The sequence below is a fragment of the Mycteria americana genome, chromosome Z (assembly GCF_035582795.1).
Source record: "Mycteria americana isolate JAX WOST 10 ecotype Jacksonville Zoo and Gardens chromosome Z, USCA_MyAme_1.0, whole genome shotgun sequence".
In the NCBI taxonomy this organism is placed as follows: Eukaryota; Metazoa; Chordata; class Aves; order Ciconiiformes; family Ciconiidae; genus Mycteria; species Mycteria americana.
Window position 1 is genome coordinate 62,659,099 of NC_134396.1, and position 16,534 is coordinate 62,675,632.

General features: G+C 39.6%; 1 protein-coding gene across 3 annotated transcripts in view; it reads right to left on the reverse strand.

The window, feature by feature from the left end:
• The window catches only part of LVRN (laeverin), a 40,250-nt gene that overhangs the window by 16,267 nt on the left and 7,449 nt on the right, over window positions 1-16,534 (reverse strand). For all 3 annotated transcript variants that reach the window (XM_075527059.1, XM_075527058.1, XM_075527060.1), the window contains exons 2-11: window positions 16,263-16,405; window positions 14,948-15,087; window positions 12,670-12,796; window positions 10,281-10,435; window positions 8,816-8,929; window positions 5,709-5,852; window positions 5,321-5,386; window positions 5,120-5,185; window positions 3,887-4,056; window positions 2,543-2,619 (exon numbers count right to left, since the gene is read on the reverse strand). In XM_075527059.1, coding sequence (XP_075383174.1) covers window positions 2,543-2,619; window positions 3,887-4,056; window positions 5,120-5,185; window positions 5,321-5,386; window positions 5,709-5,852; window positions 8,816-8,929; window positions 10,281-10,435; window positions 12,670-12,796; window positions 14,948-15,087; window positions 16,263-16,405 — 1,202 coding nt within the window. The remainder of the gene's footprint in view (window positions 1-2,542; window positions 2,620-3,886; window positions 4,057-5,119; window positions 5,186-5,320; window positions 5,387-5,708; window positions 5,853-8,815; window positions 8,930-10,280; window positions 10,436-12,669; window positions 12,797-14,947; window positions 15,088-16,262; window positions 16,406-16,534) is intronic.

Consider the following 16,534-nt stretch of genomic DNA (forward strand, 5'->3'; position numbering starts at 1 on the left):
AAAGCAAAACAGCTAAGTTTATGCAAGAAGCAAGTAATCAAAAATTTTATTTTAAATAAATGTCCTGTAGTCCTTTTGAGTTACATCACTCACTAAAGGCCTCCTTCTGCAGTCCCATTTCATTTCACTACTACCTACTTTATGTGTGCTTGTCTGATTACTTGCTCCTGATAGCCTACAGTACATCTGAAGAAGCCAGTGCAGCCTTGGAGTCTCTATGCAGCCTCATCAGAAGAGGATTCAAATGCTGCTTTAACTGGCTATGATCATCCTGATTTAAGAAGGCGGTAAACTCTCTTAAGACAATAAATCAATATTGGTGAGTGGTCTAGACCCAGCACTGCTCCACTCGGAACAGAAGACTGAGACTTCAGTGTGTTTTGACAGAGCAGGTACTACAGGGTTCATCCTCAGTCATCTTCACAAGTTGAATTACAGGGAAAAGTGGATACTGGCTTAACCATTTAAAAACAGCATGGGTGGCTAGAATATGGCACGAGCAGTACTTTGCCTATAATGGCATATTAGTTCAATGCTCTGCTCATCATTAAGAGCACTGTTAGATCCAGCTAAAATAACAAAACTATGCTCCTCCACTCCCCAGGCTGAGTGAAACATGTTCTACCATAACAGCACCCTCTTCCTAGTGTGTCTCTTTTTGCTGCAGAGACATGTATCACTGAGGAAGGGTGACCAATGGAATTGTATGGGCAGATGCTAAGTATGTAGGCATTGCCTGAGGACCCTGAAACCAACAGGACAGGCTTTTAACACTGCACAGTGCAGTGCTAAATGAACACACTTGGCTGCTGGTAGCAGCCCAGCTTGTAGCTTGGAGTTTAATTTACCTGATCAGAAGTAAGATAAATTAGCTCCTGCAGAGCTATTTGCAGCAAAAATATACATACACAAAATTGCTTTTGAGATGTTTCCTCATTATGTATTGTTATGCTGCTACATCAACTATACCAAAATTCAAGTTAAAACTGTGCTTTGTACCAAATCCCTCATTTTCATTTACCAAAACCATTCTCATGAATACCTCTGAATGACTACATCAACAGTTCTCCACCAGAAGACATTTCAACCTCACAGGAACAAAATGGTAACTGAATTTAAAATTACCCTTAACATTTCTACCTTTGTAAGAAACCATTTGGTTTATTTATGCATCAAAAAGTCAAAAAGGAATTTTTTTTTTTTTAAATCTTAAAACATGAATGCAAGTTCCTTGACTGAATGGTGTCTGGTAAGTTTGATACATGGCTTTCAAATACAAGTGTATTTGAATACACAAATACAATGTGTTTTAATCCTGACTTTCTACTTTATCGTAGTCCCTTTAGGCAGATGCAACATGATGGGTTTTTTTCATAACTTCTGTAGCTCTTAAGTCACATGATGGGTGAGGAAATGGAACTGTTATCACTTCAGTAAGAAAAAATTAGCACATGACACTAGTCCTTCCAAGTAAGTGCTGCCTAACAATTCTTTTCTGCAAATTTTCTTATTTTTCACCTTAGCAATCACTGGTTTCTTTAACTTTAAATCAGAGGAATAAACATCCACTTTTTGCTTATTTACTTGTCCATAGACTTGTGAAATGATCACTCAAGCTATCTTATTGCCTCAGAAAGAGGGAAAATAGCTTTTAATCACTGCAAACAGAGGGTGGAGAGCTGGGATATGCACACAACATATTGTAGTTTTGCTCTTAAGCATTCCACAAGCACATCAGTCTCTGCATCTCCTTGTAACTGATTCAAAACCTAATGGAGTTCAGGGCTGACTTGCCAAAGAAAAATAACTACCCCATTCTTATGGTTACATTTCTTCTTTCTCAAAAACATAGCTGTTTATTGGAAAGCACTAAGATGAGAAAGAACTGAATTTTTTATTTGCTTGGAGATGCCCATAAACTCATTTTTCTATTATAAGCCTTTAAAACTTCTTAAAATTCTACTCTTTTGATAAGAGTATTTTTGCATTTACTTTGCATAAACAAATCACAGAGTGTTGAAAATATTAATTTTCTGTTTTTACAGATATCCATGTGTGACAGCGTTGGGTCGCTTCACACAGCTGGTTTTAACCTTTTTCAGTCTTCATATCTACTACTTGAGCTTGATCATTTTCTGATATATCACAGCTGAGATCCTACCTGTACTCAAAAGCTGTCATTAACACCAATGGGATCTGCTGGGGTAAGAATAGTACAGAAGCATGAAGAGCTAGGAGTTTGGATTTGTGTACAAAATGACAAAATCAAAATTATTGTGGAAATCTCTCTTCATAGTATGCGTTCTACCATATTATTCAAAACATAGTGAAATCATACTGAAGTTTGATGCAACATAGAAAAAATATATTAACCTATTTGAAAATCTATTGCTATGGTAACATAAAATTAACACAATTGATAAACACAGACATTTCTGTAATAAAGTTTTATCTCCCTATTCAATTCAAATTCTCTTTATAGAAGTGTTAGGTGTGTTTTTATCAGCTGGTTTTAGCATGTGTGAACAAATACATTACTTACTGCTGCTTTTATCTAGCCACATTAAGGGTTGTGATGATCCATTTCTCATCCAAGAAATAGGAATAATCCATGTGTTACTTAACAAAGAAGAGATAATATAATTAGTTCTTACACTTAAAAAAACCCCTCTCAGCTGATGCTAAACTAGATTGCAGATGAGTTCCTTCTTACAAGAATCTCCATCTACCTTCTGTCCTCTCTGATACACAAAACCTCATCAGATGGTGGTACTTTTGCTGGATCAGCACTTAGGTTCAGCAAAGATAAGGGAGTTGTAGCATGGATTTAAATAGGCACTCGTATCTAGATTACTGTTTGATGCTAGGTATTTGAATACCACTGTATCTCTGTACTCTGGCTTTCCTTCTTCAGGCAATAATTTCATTCTCCTCACTTATTACACCCTCTTTCTGGAGAATGTAAAGCTCCTTTTCAGTAGGGTATCTACTAAAAAAGGCTCCAGGCAAGCAATACAACTGTAATTCTGACGACTGTAATTTCCTTTCTGAGGGAATGTAAACCTCCTGGCAAAAAAACACGTGAAAGCTACAGAACCCTGAAGTTGCTCATGAAAATGAAAAATTATGTAATATTTGTCCTGGATTTGCTTAAATTCACATGCTATTGCCTCTTGCTTTGGGCTTTGCCGTCCTTTATACTTTTTCCTTGGGTGAGAACTCATCCCATGGGCCCTGTCCATGCATCCCAACACTCATGAGAGCTGAATTTCATGAAATTTCAAACTCTAGCCATGAGTTTCCAAAGTGGGTGACCAAAGGCAGCTCCTTGTATCACTCTTTTTAGGCATCTAAATAAGTAGCACAGCTTGCAAAAGCACCAGGGACTCGGCAATGCTCGCTGACAGGAACTTCAGAGCTGCATGCCAGATACTCAGCATCCTCTGAGAAAGGGGTCATTTATATAACTAATTACATGCAACCCGTTTGCCCTTGCCAAGCAGAAGAGACTGGGAATATGTGCACTGGAAAGAAGCTACAGCATGGTTCATCCAGGTCCCCAGTCCATACAACGGGGGGATGAGGAAAGAAGGAATTTCTAGGCAAAATTCCTGCCCTGCAACCTACTCATGGGCTGTGTCTGTCCTGACAAAGCCATTATGTGGCTGGAAAAGTCACTACTCCAGAAGAAAGCAATCTTTTGGCAAAACAGGTGGCTTGCAGAACTACTGCAAACTCTAGCCTCAAACAGATTTTACTTGACAGCTCATGACATGAAAAAACGTAAATTTAAAAAAGGAGATGGTCAAAACATAATGTCCTAACGGAACAGTTTCCTGCAAAAAATAGGGTATAAACATACAATAAAAACACAGGCTAAACATACTTGTAAGAATCAGTACTGTTTTCATTCTTTTTATTAAGAAATTGTTCCTGACTGATTGTGCCAGTGGTTGTATTTAATGTTAAAACTGGAAACCCGTTTTGGCATGTCCAGGAATCCATTATTTGTTTTACAGATGCTGGCAACTGAACTTCATCCTGTGCATCTACAACCTGCAAGAGAAACAGGAATTATAATTATTTATGATAAACAGGTACTTACCGATATTGCTTCAGCAACACTCTAGAGGTTGTTCTAACATGTTAGAGAAAATGTAACTGCTTAGAAGCAGTTTGATGGTCTTTGATTCATGCAAAAAATCTATATAACAAAGTGAAAAGGACATTATTGACATTATTACAAAGACAGCATAAGCCTTTTTAGGAATTATGAAATACTGAGATGACATTTCTCATTCTTATAACCTGACTGCTAATCTTTCTCTTTTTAGTGTTAATATACTTACAACCCTGTATGGCTGTGACAGACTTATTTTGTTAATTTCACTCAAATAAAGCTGCCAGAACACAAAGATTTTTAAGTGACTATCTAATGAACAAACTGAATAGTAAAGACAAATTGAAAAAGATACTAACGGCAGTCCCAACTAGTGTGAACGGGTACAGTCTCTGTTGCCTTAAAAGATGTGACAGCCTTGCACATCTGAAATTGTGGCACTCTTGTTCTTAACCTAAGACTGAGTCTGCAACACAATGGAAGACTTCTTCAGAGGAACAGGAAAGTGGAGTTTTTTAAAAATAAACCTACTATTAACACCTGTTTTCTTATTCAGATTTCTGCCAAAACCAGCAAAGGGTGAAATGCGGAGCTACTGCCCTGGGTATAGACTTTGCTGGATCTGTGACACATCAGCATCTTGGATCATCAAGCCCATACACTCTGATCTGGCAAAACTCAAGCTCCAGAAGAATAGGCTATGCAATTTCATGTACGCTTAGGCAACCTCCATGAAACGCAAAACTCCACTTGGCCTTAATTTCCCATCTCATCTCTCTATTCCTTGTACTTAGCTCCACTGATGGCAGGTGCAGTAAAGCAGCCAAATAAACACTTATGAAGACATTAGCTGAAAGAGCCAGCAAAGCAAATTTTATGCAAGGGAAAGACTGCACTAGGGATAGACAAATTCCAGTGCAGTCTTCTACAAACAGTATATACCCTAAATTTGGATTGTGCCAAACACCAGAGCAAGAATACTAGAGATAAAATGAGTACCATCTGTATGTGGGTCCAGAGATCATCTTGGTTAGCATTTGAGAAGGAAAATTCTTTCAGATACGACTGTACAGAAACAAACAAAAGCATCAGAATTCATGAGGGTTCAATGAAGAACGTCAGCAAGACAAACAGTAATTTGTGCAATTGTAATTCTCAAGCTTATAAATCAAGATGAAGATGTTAGTTTTTCAAACTTACAGTGAGTGCTCTGATAAACAACTTCTCAGTCAGGAAACCAGAAAGCATCCAGGTAATAGAAGCCCCCTGGAGTAGAAAAAAAAATATGAGAAAACATGAATTACTATTGCAATATTTTTTCAAACTATATTCTAGAGAAGTTATTCAGGCTACGCTTCATATTTCACGGAGGTTAAAAATGTTTTCACTGTTTCTTTCATCGCCAAATAGATTTGCAACATCCAGTATATTTGTGCGTGCAGCAGAAACAAATATTGAGTGACAAAACTACCTACAAAAAGTACTGTAACTCAACAGAATATTCCACTGTTCCTCTCAAACCTACTTAGTTTAACCTACCATTAGTTTAGAACATATAAGAAACGGGAAGAATTTTATATTTTTTAACCTTGTTGTATGTGATGCTGTCGAACAGAGACATTAAAGAAAATGATCCTTTGATCTTGTCTTCACTCTCTGACAGTGATCGAACTCCTATTTCACTGTCTTCCCTTAAGACAGGTTGTACAACGTGATCATAAAAGATTTTATCCTGCAAGAAGAAGACAAATCAAAGTGAGCTGAAGAGAAAATACTTATTCTCAGGAGATAATGTAATTATGGGATTAGCACTAATAGAAATAGTCTGTCAATAAACAAGGAATGATCCTTTTCCCCCCTCCATAACTTTCCCATGAAGTAAAAGGGACCTTACACCCAATCCTAACATTTTTCCACATGCAACATTACTAATCAGGGCAGTGAAAATTTTACATCTGAGAAAACTGTGGGCTTGGGCCTGTCAGGCCCAAGACAATTACAGTGTAATCCTCAGGGAAAAATAAGTCAGCTGTATTAAAGAGCAAATGAACAAATACTGAAAACTGAAAACTTGTATCTCATTTACATCTGTATGTCATTAATATGGCAGCATTTTCCTCCTAAATTCTCTGTTTCTCCTGCTGCAACCCTGAGTAATAACCTAAAACCTAAGCTACTAAGGGTAGCAAGGCTTAACTATGCAGCATTTCTACTGTCATCCAGTGAGAAATATGGAGGGAAAATGGCTCCTTTGGTGCAAATCAGTGAAGTTCTCTTTTTATCAAATGATGATTCATTCCCCCAGCCGAGTACCTCTCCTAAGACTGGATGGAAAATGTCATAATTACAAAGGTAAAGAAAAAAACCCAAATTTTTTAAAACACTGCAGGGCACTTTGAGCACTTCTACTTCTCAAGGAGAACACAGGCTTCCAATTAATGGGATCGAATTTGTTGATCAATTTTTATCTTTGTAAACAGCCACTAAATTTAATATTCAGGGTTCAATTTGTAATTGGGTGGTGATCAGTGGCACACCATCTAGTTGGAGTCCAGTAACTAGCAGTGTACCCCAGGGGCAAATATTGGTCCTGTTCAACATCTTCATTAATGATCTGGGTGATGGGGCAGAGTGTACCCTCGGCAGGTTTGCAGATGACACAAAATTGGAAGGAGTGGCTGATACACCAGAGGGTCGTGTTGCCACCCAGAGGGACCCGGACAGGCTGGAGAAGTGAACTGACAGGAGCCTCTTGAAGTTCAGCAAGGAGAAGTGCAAAGTCCTGCACCTGGAGAAGAACAACTCCAGGCACCAGTATATGCTGGGGGTCTCCCAGCTGGAAAGCAGCTTTGTGAAAAAGGACCTGGGGACACAAAGGACACCAAGTTGAACATAAGCCAGCAGCGTGCCCTTGCAGCAAAGAAGGCTAATGGTATCTAGGGCTGTGTTAGGAGGAGTACTGCTGGCAGGCTGAGGGAGGTGATCCTTCCCCTCTGCTCAGCACTGGTGAGGCCACACCTGGAGTGTGGGGCCCAGTGCTGGGCTCCCCAGTAGAGGAAAGATACAGAGCTACTGGAGATAGCCCAGTGAAGGGCCACAAAGATGATGAAGGGACTGGAGCATCTCAGACATGAGGAAAGGCTGAGAGATCTGGGACTGTTCAGCCTGGAGAACAGCAGGCTCAGGGGTGGGATCTCATCAATGTATATAAATATCTGAAAGGAGGGTACAAAGAGGACGGAGCCAGGCTATTTTCAAGTGGTGCCCAGGACACACTGTGAAACACAGGAGGTTCCCTCTGAACATCAGGAAACACTTTTTTACTGTGAGGGTGACCGAGCACTGGCACCGGCTGCCCAGAGAGGTGGTGGAGTCTCCATCCTTGGAGATGTTCAAAAGCCATCTGGACATGGTCCTGGGCAACTGACTTAGGTGGCCCTGCTTGAGGAGGGGGGTTGGACCAGATGACCTCCAGTGGTCGCTTCCAACCTCAGCCAGTCTGTGATTCTGTGAATGCCTGTGGCTTATAAAACTGCATTGTATTCTTGCACCTGTATAATTTACTCTGGAGTTCCAAGGCAAATCACATAACTGTAATTTATCAAATGGAATTACTTCCCAGTATTAAAATTTACTTTATGGACATAAATGAAATGGCAATTGTTGATTTTTAGAAAGGAAAGTTTCTAAATGAAAAAATTAAAAAGGAGACAAAGACTTTATTCCAATTTAAAATTTGGTGGCCTTTATACTTTTCAATGATATTAAAATACAGCTTTACAGAGAATAAAGTGAGCTGCTGTTGAAGTTCAAAGCAGGGGGTTAGCATATCCCATGACCTAAAAATCCTTCTGACAGAATTTGTTTGACATGCCTATATTAGTTTCCAATTAAGCATGTAATTAAGTACTTTGGTGAATTGTAGAAGGAAAGTGACAAACGGTATTTCATCTGAGCAAAATAAAAAGCAGACTGGGTTGGCTGCAGTCTCGGGTCTGCCCAGACTAAAGGCTTCTCCTTCCTTCAGAACCCGAGGGCACCGTGCACAGACAGTTATGATTGCGCAGGGAGTGCATCTCATCTCATCTCACGGCTACAATTAGCAGCACCTGTCCTCCTGTCTCAGAGTTTAATGATGGATGCAGTTTTCTAATACGCTGTGGGATTTATGCTTATTCCCATTTGGGTGGAACGGGAAGGAGTTTTACCTTGCTGTCGGATTAGCTATGTGCACTGTATTTGCCTTATCCACAACCAGATATCCATGGACCCAGTGAGGTAAACAGACTCAAAATGACCCAACGTACTTACTGCTCAGTAAAGGTACCCGGGTACGGGGTGCTTCGAAAAGTGCTCGGACAGGCAGGGAGGCAAACCACCAGCTACAGAACCCAGGAGAGAAAGCTGGGTTTGTTAAATGACGGATCTAGGGCAAAACACCAGCTCCTTGTCACTGCAGAATCACAGCTGTCCAGCCGTCCTCTGCACCAGCCGTAGAAGAGCTGGGTTTGATGACAGCCCCCAGCAGATGGAAACCCTCCAGGGAAGAGTCTAGCCCTGCTGGTCTTTCCCAGGGGAGTTAAGTTACTAAAGCTATGGCTTGATTAAATCCCATCTCCTGCAGCTTTCTTGTCTTCCTACATGCTGGAACTTTGCTACTTTAGCTTACTTACTTCAGTAAGCATTAGCACTTACCAGTGAAAGCTTGGGTTCAACAAAGGTAGCTCCGAGGTACTCAAAGTAAGATGCCAGTCCCTCATTAAGCCACAGATCATTCCACCAGTTCATTGTAACCAGATTTCCAAACCACTTAAATAGAAAGAAAAAATGTCTCAACATCTCTTTGGACTGCTGTTTTCAGTTTTGCAGGTTCAGCACACATACCTATGCTGAAGTAACTTGATTTAATGTGTACATGTCAATTGAACAAAATGCTGGATATTCCTTCAGATAGTGAAAACTCAGTAGAAAAAGATGCATCTTGGAAAAAGTCGGAGGTTCAGGGCAGTTATTTTTTAATTGTTTCACTTACAATTTCATACCATGAGTATGGATGTCAGTGGTTTATGTCATTCTTTTACTCTATTCAATTTTAAATACTTCCCAAAAAAATTTAAAGATCTAAAAGATCAGGCTATGATTAAAAGTAGGGCATTTATCAAGCAATTACAAAACCATTTTCCCATGTTCGTAACTAAAGGAAATTGTCAGGGGGATGATAAACAGAACTGGGGAAATAACCATTTCCAAAACCAGCAAATTCCTATCCTGGCAAGCAGTAAAACTTCCACAACAGCTGCTACGTACTCATATGTGGCAGTTCACATTTAACAAAAAACTAATCACTTGCGGATTTCTATTTTATTTGTTAATTCTTAAAAACTTGAACTACAACTTTTGTTTTAAAAAAAGTTTAATAAAGTACTGATATTTGTTTTATTGGCCTGCAATAAAAACACTCTGCTCACCTGAAGGTCTGAAAAGTTACAGACCTTGCCAGAAGGGCATACAAGTGCACTAGCCAAGTTAAACTGTTTCGCTAGTTTTGTTGACTAAGTGCAAGCACTTGTTGCTCTGGCAAACAACAGTAAATTAAACATAGCCAATAAAAAAGTAAAACTGCATTATTATTCCAAACCAAATAAGAAAAATTTTGAAAATCTCTATGAAAACTGGACAAAGGTCCAGCTACAGTGTAAAATGTGTTCATGTTAATTTTGTTCTATCATACCACAGGCTGTTTCTTACAGAGAAACAAATACCTTTTGCAATACGTACATGCACTCTCGCTACAAAATAATACTTATGAAGTCCATTAATTCTCCCACTGAAGTACTAAGTATACTGTATACTGAGAGAACTGTGTCATCCCGACATCCCTACAGTATTTTTTAGTATGGCATTCAGGTATTGTGTAAGACAAAAAATAAGCAGCCCATTAACAGTTCTGTATCAATGAGTCCTGTGCAGTCAGTATGCAGTCTGTAATACGCAGACTTATCAACTGCACATATGATCAAATAGTCTTTCGGTCCTCTAGTGCTCACACCCTCTACTGTCAAGTCCCTATTTTTCCTCTACTAATCAGTGACTGCATCATCAGCACTGGAAGGAAACAACCTCATAGACAAATAAATGTACAGAATTTTTTACCACATGCCTGGTGTCCTAGCTCATGTGACACAATTATGGCAATCATTGCCTTTCTGCTTGTGAATTTATCACTTGGGAGGTACATCAATGATGATTCTTGGAAAGTCATTAGCCCCCAGTTTTCCATAGCACCTGCTCCAAAATCAGGCAGTGCAACCAGATCTAAATTGATTCAAACAGAGAAAAAAAGGGTATCTTTAAAATTTTCGGAAGTAAAATGCTCACATGATTTTAACGCTCACACTGGCTCAGTGTGCAATTAAAGGATACTACATTTTAGTGGTTCTTTGCTGCATTATGGCAACACTCTTGCAAGCAGTCTGTGAAATTTCTTCTTGTCAAACGTTTCCTCTGTGATTGCCACTCTTTCGGGGAGCCACGTAATAAACTCCCACAGAGCCCAGATTTGTACTGTATGTTGTACATACAAATGTTTTGAATAAAAATGAAGGCTGTATTCTACCAAGGCTAGGAGAGAATACATTCACTTCTGGCTCTCAGAAATCTTTCTCTGTATGAGTTTCTCGTGTGTTTGGGAAGGATCATACTCACCTCTTTCTTCAGCCTAGCAATTGATTAAAAAAAAAAAACAAAAACACCTTGCTCTTTCAGCTCTGTGAGTAGAGGGATCCTTTCCACTCTTATCTGAAAGGTGCCTTAGAAACATCATCTCTTTGTTTCCACAGCAGGTCTGTTACCTCTGTGCTCCCCTTCTGCCTTATACAAGGGAGCAGTTTTCCAGTTCAAATGTGAGAGTTGCACAAAACAGAGACGGGCCTTGGATGAAGATCAAGAATCTCAAAGGAAGATACACTGTTTAAACTCAGCAGCAAAGAGCAAAATTTCCAAAAGGTATACAGAGCATTTTGGAAGCAGACACAAGCTTGAACTCCACACCAGCTGACCATGAGCCAGTTCCAGTCCGAAAGCAACGCAGTTAACCCAAGCGTGGTGCTGAACCCCAGCAAAGGTAGACCGCATCTCAGCGGGGCTTATCGCCTCAGGCTTACAGCAAAGGTATTTCACTTTTGGTGAGGCAGCCCTCATCTAGCCAGCCTGGGGGAAGAGAGCTCACTTATAGCTGCCTTAAAATCAGGTGAAGACAAACCTTTAAATACCTCTAACTTTATATGTGTTTATTCTTAATTTCACATTTTGAGTTCACAATAGAAATCTCTAGCATTTACAAGGAGCTGTTCTTGGTTCATCTAATCCTACCGGGTTTTAAGCGAAAACGTCAAAGAAAGTCAGTGGGAAATGCAGTTGGTATTGCATGATGTTACAATGGGGACTGTAATGGTATTACAGCATTCTGTGAAACTGAAATCTTACCTAACAGGAAGCCTGCGATACTGTTCTTCTACTTCAATTTTTTAATATTTTTATACTAACGAATTAATGTATTGACATTGCTCCTAAACAGAAGAACACAAGCATTAAACAGAATTGCCTGCAGCCCTCGAGTAGCTTGTATGATTACTAAGATAACAAAATTTAAAAAGCGATGATTGCGTATATTACATTTTCCATAAGAAGTGTAGTGTTATTCTAAATACACTGGGAGATAACACATTTACACAGATGAAAATTTATTTCATTCAAGTACTGAAATACAGATTTGACAAATCAACAAATTATCTAGTCAAGAAAGGAGGGAAATTCTTCCTCCAAAATCCTGCAATCTGCTACAATGATGGGCAGTTCAAAACTCATTTTAAATAAGAACTGCATTCTGTGCTCTCAATATTCTACCAATTTGTATAAAAGAGCACTTTCCCCCATAATATTAACGCTGAAGCCCTTGGGAATCCAAGTACAAGTAGCAGACAAACTGTACAGTGAACCACATGATGGCACCCTTCTTTCTTGACTGAAGCTTGACTTACTAACTTACCTGATGTCCATTTTTAGCAGAAGCAATGTTTTTCTGCAGGAACCTCTTTCTGGGGAGGAATGTGCAGGAACATACAGCCAACTCACAGGTGAGACAGGGACATATTGAAGAAATCAAGGAATGCTTTGGGGACACACAGGTTATAGCAAGAATGGATTTACTAGGAGGACGTAGGGACTTGCCTATAGCAGGTCTATGCATCCCAGAAATAGCCACGTGACTGAACAACTCCTTTCTATCCACTTTGTAGCCCCATCTGCCTCTTCATTAGGAAATGATGCTTTAAGAGAATGAGCGTGATGTGAAGGTAAGAGTGCCGAGCTACGGGTTAATAAAAGCCATGATGCAGAAAGCAGAATTCAGTGAGTTAAAGCTTAGGGGGTTTATTCCATGAATGCGATAAGCTATAAAAAGGGAATACTGCAAAAGAACCCATTGCTTCTGTGAACGTTACAGCATCAGCAGCCATTTGTGGTCCATTTAAGAAAATAAGTAATCTCACCTGTCTTTGGCAGAAGGTAGCTGACGTTAAGTAAGTCTTCCAGAAATGAAAAGATTGGGCCTGTGATATTTAAAGCATAGTCAACATACCCATTTTTAACTGCCTCTTTCCGAGCCCAGATACGTATCTGCAGTAAAACAAGGAAACATTATTTTAGACAACCCTCATATTTTCATTTTCTTTGCTTCTCTTCTGTGAATCATTGTTTGAAAATGCTGTCTGTCCACACCAGATCATGCAATGAAGCTTTTAATGAAAAAAAATCCCAACCCAAGTCTTGCTGGACCTAACAAAATGTGGCACAGAGCCTAATCCTGCTAAAACCTAGGAGAGTTCCAGCTCTTCAAAAGGGCCAAGACTTGAATCCAACTATATATTGCTGGAACAAAGAGACTCCTGATTTTTCTTTTATTAAATAGGAAATGCTGTAAAACTATTTAGATCCATACATCTTATCCAGTGTATTCCAGCCAGCGAGTCTGGGTGACAAACTTTCCCTCAGCCCACCACTCTTTCCCTGAAGAGAGAAATGGATGTTCAGAGTGCATTTGCTGTCCAAACATACACATCTCTCCTCTTGAACTTTCTCACAGGCTGAAACAGACCACTGGCCTCCCACTGCTGCTAAAGAGAGCAGATGACATCTGAGCAGATGACATCTGTACCTCTGAGTAACGGAGACGGCAGCAACAAGCAAAGCTTTCCCCTGCCATGCCCATTTGCTTTGTCATGGTACTGAAGAGGGCAGCTGCTTGCCCAAGGTGATGGAGTAGCCTGAGGAAACGTTTATGCCTCCATCGTGTATCTCTGGATGCGAGACCCCCCCCCGGTGCCTAGCAGCTCAAACCCCCCACATTTCTTGCATCTCACAAGGAGCTGTGAGGCCAAACCCTAACAGCACAGTTGGGGAAGCACCAGGATTTAATTTAAAAGGGAAAAAATAAAGCATATTCAGTCAACAGAGTATCCTCAGCCTCTGAGCCCCTCTTTTCAGCTGAGGCTTCAGAGGAGATTCAAAGATCAGATCACTTCATTTTGCCAAACCTAAACATACCGGGCAGACTGAAAATCCTAATCCTAGTATAACCTTTGAGTTATAATACAGGTGTTTTGGGTTGTAAATTACTTACCAGAAATGACAAAACAGACACAACAAACATGCTCACACAAATACTGCGGAGACATAAATTGAGCATCTCTGTCTGAAACCAAGGGGTAAAATACCCTCACCTCTCTGTCTCACAGAAGATGGGCAGTGGTGCCTCTTCCCTCTGAAAAATGCTAGTTTGGAAGCTTTGCTTTGCTGACTCCTATTAGTACACATCAGCCCAAGAAAAAGGCACCACAGTCAGAGCTGTAAGCATCCAACATGTTTTATACAGGGTAGATATGCAGGTATGACATACCAAGTCCAATCTTCACTTTAAAAAGGAGCTAATATGTGCTTCCTAGGTCACCTCTGCACTGTCCTCTCACCTTGTCCCACCTCTCCCCAGCAGAACGACAGCACACTAACCATGAAGCTAACATGGTTCTCTCATTTATTATGGGTAGCAAGTATAAGCTTTATGCTTGAGTTTACTATTTATTTTGGAAGAAGTTGTTACACCTTTTCCCTGTTGACTTTCAACAAAAGAAGGAAAGTGAAACGACTGGTGCCAACGGAGTATACTTTTTTACAGCTTCCCTCAGGAAGCTTTGCCCATTGTAGCGTAAGAGCAAAACTGAATACTCACTGATGAAGAAGCTTCAAACACAAAACAATCACTTTTAGAGGCTAAAAAAATATGTCCGCTGCAGAATAAAAGGTTAAAATACTAGTATACAAAATGCTTGGAGCACAGTATTGCACCTACTGATGTCGTAACGCTGCTCCTCAAAGGGCCTTGAAGAAGAAGGCACTGAACTTCAGTGGTTTCTCACAGTAGTGGAAATGGATATTTTTTCCAACTAAGAGAGCTAAGAAGATAAGAAGACCCTGAACTATGACCAGTACTTTCTGCAGAGTAGCTGCCTCTAAAGTTTTAACATACAGACCCATGCCTACTTGTGGAATTGTATGAAATGATCAGGACAGGACAATAAACTAACTGTCCTAAAGGAAAGCTTTCTGCAGAAATATCTGCAGGATAAATGCTAGCAGTTTTGCTACATAAGCGAATAGTTTTGGAATGGAAAGCACAGTTAATGTCTGTGATATCTTCTAAAGCACATGATGTGCCACAGAGCCAAATTCTGTTGTAAACTGCTATAATGTATTATGCAGCCTCATATTTACCTCATTTCCCCGCTCAGTTCTGGTGACATAATCAAAATCACAAATCACAAAAGCAGTCAAGTAAGTTGACATTTTCAGCGAAGTGTTAAATGTAGTAACAGTCCACAGGCTTCCATTTTCATCCTTCATTTCAGATACATCTAGAAAAAAAAATCAAAGAAAATATTCAAACCATTGCTCTTCCATAGCAAACAAGGATTTTTGTGTTTTCTGCATGTTTTTTTACACCTGTCTTCAATATGCTGTATTTCTGCACCAACTTCATATGTTTCTGGTAGAAGGCAAGCAGCCAGACTCCTTGCTACGGCCATGTATCAGAGTCGTGACCTTCCATGCAAACACCAAAAATCCACTCTGGAGCTTCTTAATTGAAGTCTTGGAAGGATATCAAACTGTGTCAGATTTAGGATGTGTGCAAACTGTGGACAATTGATCCCATGCTGCATATCTCTAAAATGTACAATCTATTATGATTCAAGTATAGGTCATGTGTGCCTGAGAATTCTGAAATACTTAATCAGATACATTCCTTCTAAATAAGGGAGACATGGAAAAAAATGCTTCAAGCGCCTCTCACAGAGATCCCATCTATTATAATTCCTAATACTTAGCTTCCATGCAAAACTCATAAACCTTCTTTTTTTAAGGCTGAAAATTATTTAGGTGAAAAATAAAGATTCATGGCACTGAACTGCAGAAAAACGATATTTAAGAAGGAGGCAAGAGATCCAATGGATTCCTGTAGGAATACTAATTTACAGAATTTGTTTGGAATCTTATATCCCACATGCGTCCCACACACATCCCACATGAGATCCCAGCAAGGAGCATCTCCAGAGCATTAGAGTCCTCTCGTTCTTATTCTGCACATACACAGGAGGATATTGTGTCTCTGCCTGGTAAAACAATTTTTTGTATGTTGTAAATACATCTTAAAATTTACTTAGAATGAAGGGAATCCTTTAATAACACAATTACAGGCTTTGCATACTGGAGCTGCTGTGTTGTTTTAAGCAGATGTCACGCACACTGACTAAGCAGTAAATCCAGGAATCAAACCTGTGCAGCCTCCAGCAACCAGAGGAGAGGACATTGCAACTGACAAAGCTATGGAATTACTGCCATTAGAGGCATTAGTTATGAATAACTGTCTCCAAATTTTTAAGTTCATAGGCACAGATTTTCTGTGCATATTCAAGGCATTAGCGCACGGACAACAGAACACTGTTGATATAGTCTGTTCAGATAAATTACACCCTTTCTTAAAGCAATTTAGGGGGAAAAAATCCTGTAAGTCTACATGTTGTTTACCTACCAATAGCAGGCATGTTGGAAAGAGCCACATAGCTTGGGTCATGGACAATTCTGATATTAAATGTGGCCTTCATGGCAGGTTCATCAAAACATGGATAAACTGTCCTGGCATACGTTGGTTCCAGTTGGGAGGCAATCAGCATACTGTATTAAAAATACAAGTTAAGATTAATCCAGCATGCTACAGCTGATCAGAATCAATATATAGTGCATATAAACACCAAATCAGAAAATCAAGAAATTAATCACACAGATAATGCAGATCTGGAAAAG